A 6,294-nucleotide genomic window follows, 5' to 3' on the forward strand; every position below is an offset into this window, starting at 1 on the left:
ATTGAATTCCACTTCCAAGTCAGGCTGTTTTTTCTGTGATAGAAAATGCCATTCTACAAAGGGATTACTGTTTTCTGATAGGTTTGGGAAATTGATATTTCAATCCAGCATCCTGTTTGGAAGATACGCACTGATTTCCCAAGAAATGTACAGCACAAAGATTCATGCTGTCCTTTGACAGTACTCCTTTGTGCTTCTACATTGTAAGGGAATCTTTAGTATTCAGGAACTGTTAACCTAACACAGAGAGCAGATGCTTTTGGGGTTCCCTCTCTGAATTAATATCTAGTCCAAGCACCAAAAAAGTGTATTTCTTTCATGTATATAAGAAATCTTATTGACCCATAGGAACGGAATGTACAGCTTAAGAGATCAGAGCACTGGGTAAATATGAAAGTGATATATCCACTGGTAATTCAGAAGACAATAGAAGAAATATCAGCAATTATAAAGACCTATTCACGGAGTTTTAGAACTTGTGATTCTTGTTTAGAATAAGTGGACTTTCATGAAGTCTTATTCACTGTTGTCAAAAAAGCAGGGACAAACACAGACAAATTAGTATGATGAAGTTTCCTCTCTAGTTTATATTGTTTTCATCAGCAGTGTACCAGTCAAGCAAATCCAAACTAATTTTCAGAAATTTTGGATTCTCCCTCTCCCCTCAGGGTTTTTTGATTGAGAGCTGTTGATGAGAAATGTTTGTCAATTCCCAGTTCATGCATATCTTACTGGTACACCAGGTTAACAGCGATGCTGTGTTCCCTACCTCTCAGTAGCAAACCTAATTACTATGTTTTGGTGATAGGAGAATACCTTTCTCACCTGATCTGTTACAGTATGATTTTTAGCTCTCGCCATACAATATGTAAAGCAAGATATGCTCCATGATACCACTTCTTTTCCTCCTAACACATTTGAGAAAGAAACGGTTCCTTACATTGTCTTTTCCAATTCACAATGCCATTTTTCATTTCATTCCAAGGAAAAGAGAAGAAAAGTCTTCAGACTATAGATCATTTTGATATTGTGTCACCACTGTAATTGTGGTTTGGGTGTTCTGCTTATTGGATGAAAAGATTAGGATCCGTGATTGTGTGGGGAATGTGCATTATGTAGAAGAAGGAACAGGGAAAGTTGGGGTAACAACCAAGCAAACTTTTTAGCCTGTCTTTATTAGCATTGAGGGTTGATAATTCTCGTGTGTACCACAGCTGGAATTAGGCCCTAACTTAACTATGCTATGTTAATGTTAATTTTCAGCTACTTACTAACACCTGATGTAAAACCACCACAAGTTTCTCTAGTTTTGTTCTTGTTCTTTCTTCTTTTAGCACTCGAATAGTCATTTAGCAGCTTCTGAAGTGGCAGATGAATGCTATGGAAGCTGAGAAAATTCACAGCAAAAGCAACTGTAATTTCCTAATGCAAGAGGACTAAAGTATTTTTGATTCTACTGATCAGATATAAATACAGAGCTGAAGACAAACCTGCTTTGCTGTGCTGACACTTGAGGGTAGCATGGACTATGAATTCCAGGCCAAGTTACCTGAGACTTGGGACATCTCCAGAATGATGAAGCCGTGCTTTTAAAGTAATAGTCTCATACTGTGTTCCTGCTAATATTTACAGCTACCTATACTTTATTTTCTGTGGCTTAGAGTAACAGCAGCATTTAAAAGTAATTTCTATAGTTTTTTTTCTTAGAGAGAAGAGCAACTGGTCTTTTTTCAAACTTAGACTCTCTGTTATATGACTTGATAGTTTTTATTCCTATTCTATAAAAACTAGTCTTATGGTATAAAATTGTTACGTGAAATTGAGCTTTGTTAAGAAAAACAGGAAGGTGAGGAGGGAAGAATTTCTAGCTGCCTAACTGTGGGGATAATTAGGAAGGCATAGACGTTACAGGGGATATTCATGCTGTCTCATTTGGAAGCTCTGAACAAGATATTTTATGTTGGCACTTCAGAGGGGATCCCAGACCTGCCTTCCGTGGGCTCTGTGCAGGGAGCAAGCAGGCAGAGCCAGTGTCCAATTCATCTGCCGGCAGTTAGATGAATGAATATCTTCCTAAGATTCAAAAAACAAGAGACATTTGCTGTGGGCAGTTGCTTACTGGTGTGATATAACCTTATACCCATAGCAGAATAAACTCCAGGTGTAATGCAGAAAGTGTTTCTGACTGTCTTCTATGGAATGGAAAAAGTTCCCTTTTGGAGAATGCAAATTTCTTTAATGAACTTACATTCATTAGATAATACATAAAAGCTCCTGAATTCTAAATCTTCCATTGCTTGTCTGGGATTTTTATTTTATTGTATTATTTTGATGTGCTGAACTAGAAGCAAAACTTAGAACCGATAAACACTTGATGACACTAAGAACAACCTTAACTGACAATGTTGGTGTTCTCTTAACAGAATCTGGTTCTGCAATTACTGCTTCCTGTATTGGTTTGGGGAACTCTACAACACCTCCACCCGGACAGGCAGGAAAACCAGTGCCAGGATACAATGGTAAGACTGTGCTAAACGTGCTAGTAGAAGAAGATATTGCTTATATTCCTGAGTAAGTGCTCTTTAGTTTTCATACCTCGTAGAGAAAGAAAATTACAGTGTCATTAGCACATTTTCCTCCTTCCTGTAACAGGAAGCTCTGCTTTTTTGTGTGTTGTGGAATATGATTGTGAATAAGAAACCCAGAGTTATGTTTAAGAAAATTGAGCAACTACTCCTACCTTTATTATATGAAAGGGCTAGCATGTACTTCTACACTGGTTATAAAAAAAGACATGAAAAAAATGCTTGTTCTAAGGCTTTATCTACAGTTGTACTGTTTTAAATGAGAGCAGCAGTAAAATTTGTATGGACAAATCAGGAAGAAAAATGTTAGTAATAACCATCAGCAAAAGAGGAAATGATAACTACATAAATAATTGCTATAACTTGCGCTTTGAGTGTTTTGTTATACCCGTGTTTTCAATTTTCAGAGCCTAAATAGTTTTGGTTTGGGAGATGTACATTAAATAATTATGTCTTAGAGACACATGGATTAGATTGATTAGATTTTCTTTTGACTCTACAATTTTATATGAGAAGTATTCTAAAGTACATAAAGAAAATTCTTCCTGAGGTCTGTGTCTTCCACAAATATGTCATAGTGGGCTAACAAGCAGCTTGGCAAGGATAGAAATTTTCTATTTGAACTCGTCTCACACTTTTTTAAAGAAAATCAAAGTCAGTTTTGTGCCTATTTGTACAGGTATACGGGCTTATATTTGGGAGAGTTATTAAGCACATTATCTTTCAGTACTTGTGGAACATTTTTATTTCGAGCTGGGGGAAATGGTAGGCTATGGACCAACATTAAAAGGATGAACACTCAATGACTGGAAGATATTTACATGCAGAGGGTGCAGCCACAGGATTCAGAATGCAAATATATTTTCATACCTGGCAATCCTGATTTTAACACATGTTTCAAGAATTACTTGAAGTCTGAAAAATCATTACATTAAAGATCAAACCATCTTCAGGAAAAGTTCTCAAGTCATTGAGCAGGAAGAGCTAAGCTGTTTTTTCTTCTAATACATACAAGTGGAAGTGAACATTAAAGCATTTTCAGCAGCTCTGGGTTTCGGCATTTACAGTTGTGACATGAAGATGAGCAATAGTTTAAAAACAAAGGTAAAGCCGTGAAGTTTGTCCAGAGTTGTAATAAATAGGGGAGAGTGGAATACCATAATTGCATCACACTAGGCCTGACTATCATCTGACAGCAGAAAAAAGTATGAGTAACAAGAATATAAAAATTTCCTACAAATTTTTTTGAACATTGGGCCTAGTCTAAGTAAAGAATTTCTTCAAAGAGAATGAAGTAAATGTCTTTAGCATGCCTTAAAAGGGAAACATAAAATGAGCACTAAAATTCACTAAAGATTTATGAAAGAACTTTACCTCTTTCAGTCTTTGATTTGAGGCCAATTATGTCCTGTAATGCAGCCCTTCATAAAATAGTGGATTTTGAAATTACTCTGTACTGGCAGCTGTCTTGCTGTCACCCACTTTGTTTTGATGTTGTTTTGCTGCTCTTACTATATTAATTAGAAGAGATCCTTATGCCATTTAGTAGATAGCTTCTGTATTTTTAGATTATACATGCAACTGTTAATGGTTTTGGACTTTGCTAAAGTTATGTTGTATTTATGCTGTGATATAAATAGAAAGCCAAAAAATCTACTTATTTCTTAACCACAGGCAAATTCTTTCCTGTAACAGTATTGCTAAAATAAACTTATTTTTTAGAATATAAAGAATAAAAGCAGTATTTAGCTATGATATCAAAATGCAGTGGCACAAGTTACATTTAAAAGTGAATCAAGATACCATATTAATTTCTAGTGCTGTTGCCTTAAATCAGACATTATATTGTGCTTTCCCTTTGATCTACTTGAACCCTTTCCAGATAATTTCATTGCGTTGTTTTCAAACTGAAGCAAGTCCCATATTTTCAAGAATTAAGTCAGTTCTTCAGTAATTCAGGAGTGAGCAGTATAATACCTCCCTTCCTCAAATTTTTGTACATTGAAATACACTGCTTGCAAGGAGGAGAATAAAATCTAGAATTGCTATCTTGATAAAATAGTTACAATAAACTGATTAGATTTTACTTTAGTAAAAATAGGAAAAATAGGAGAGAAAGCATTGAAAGCTACATGTGAGTGGGTCTTTTTCATTGTGTGTTCTGAGCATAAATTCTCCAGATCTAACTACACTATGTTCTTACACCGTCTAAAAATATACAAGAAAAAAAAAGTGTTTACAGATTATAAATGGGTTATATTTATGCCATTCTTGCTGTTTTTCCTAAGTGTCATCTATGTGTCCATTCATCCTTTTGATTCCCTATCCCAGTTACTCCAAGTCACTGATTTGTAAAACCGGCATTGTGTACTTGCTTGTGTCTATGTGCTAAGCCATTTCTTTCAGCAGGCTCTTCAGTTACTTAAAAATTAATATCCTCTTTGATGGAGTGGCTTCAGCCAGAAATAGTAAATTACAGATGTTGGCACTCTTTGGATAGATGGGATATGATATTACTCATAAGAGTCTTAGGAAGGTTTTAGTCAGAGGTCTGTCATCCTCTTTTCCCCATTTACTCTGGAGCTTTTTAATACAGAATGTAAGATTATTTGTAGTAACTTAGATCTAGCTGAACATTGCTTTCTTTGCTTGGGCAGGCTTCAAAAAGCTTTTTTTAAAATCTGTGTCAGCCCAGTCTGTCAAAACCTTCCCTCTCTGTTTTTCCGTGGTTTAGTCATTTCACTTTGTTCAATTCCATTTATCACAGGCCAAGCTGATATCTGTCATTCCTTCCTTATGCCCACACCTTCAGATGGAATGGGTGGTTGTAGTAGATTTTCCAGATGACAGCACGGAAAAGGCTGTTTCAGGTTTTTCCTCGGAAACCTCAGTACCAGGATATGATGCTTTATGAAGGTGATGGGCCAGTGCCATCCAGGGAAGAGGCTTCTGTTGGGAGGTCTGGGTCCTTCGCTGTACTCCGGCATCACCTTGCTGTGCAGCTTTGGGTAGTTCACGAGTTACTTTAGCTCTTTGTGCTAGGCTAGAATGAGCCTTGTCATCTGGGGAGCATCTTTCTGGGTCTCCTGAGAGCCTTTGAAAACCAGACACACTTACTTACTACTAATAGTATTTCTCACATTAACTGGGTTAGCCTCCAGTAATCTTAGTCGTTATTTCTTACTCATGTTACCTGCACACTTTTTCTTGTATTTGTCATGTATCTGAAGGGTCCTTTGCTATTTGGAAGTTTAGATTTGCCGGTACGAAGGTGTCTTTTCAATTCTGTATTTTTCCCTTTTGGAACTTTGTGCTATTTCTGCTCCCAAAGCATGAGTATTATTTAAGACATTTTGTACTTAAGGCTGAATGTTAATAAGGTCATGAGATTATCCAGTTTGGCAGTCCCAAGTTACTTAATTCCTTTTGTTGCTTGGTGTATTGCTGTTCTGAAGTGTGGCATAAGTTGATATCCATGAAGACACTGTCCTTCACCTAAAAATACACTGCTTAACAGGAATTCTTTTTCTACATTACTTTTTTTACAGTGATGATTCTGGATGAAAATAAGGAAGCAGTGAAGGCAAAGACTTTGGGAAATATTGTGGTAAAGTAAGCAAACTAAGTACCTTACAGTTAAGAGAAACTTCCTACATGGATTGATTGTCTTTTGATGGAAGTTTTTTTTTATATATGTAAAATATATATA

General features: G+C 36.2%; 1 protein-coding gene across 1 annotated transcript in view; it reads left to right on the top strand.

Moving 5' to 3' along the window:
• The window catches only part of ACSS3 (acyl-CoA synthetase short-chain family member 3), a gene marked incomplete at its 5' end in the record, with an annotated part of 63,918 nt that extends 57,717 nt beyond the window's left edge, over positions 1-6,201 (top strand). The window contains 2 exons of the mRNA XM_009695891.1: positions 2,424-2,519; positions 6,134-6,201. Coding sequence (XP_009694193.1) covers positions 2,424-2,519; positions 6,134-6,201 — 164 coding nt within the window. The remainder of the gene's footprint in view (positions 1-2,423; positions 2,520-6,133) is intronic.
• Between the last annotated feature and the right edge of the window lie 93 nt (positions 6,202-6,294).

Source organism: Cariama cristata, unplaced genomic scaffold (genome assembly GCF_000690535.1).
Source record: "Cariama cristata isolate BGI_N322 unplaced genomic scaffold, ASM69053v1 scaffold2192, whole genome shotgun sequence".
NCBI lineage: Eukaryota > Metazoa > Chordata > Aves > Cariamiformes > Cariamidae > Cariama > Cariama cristata.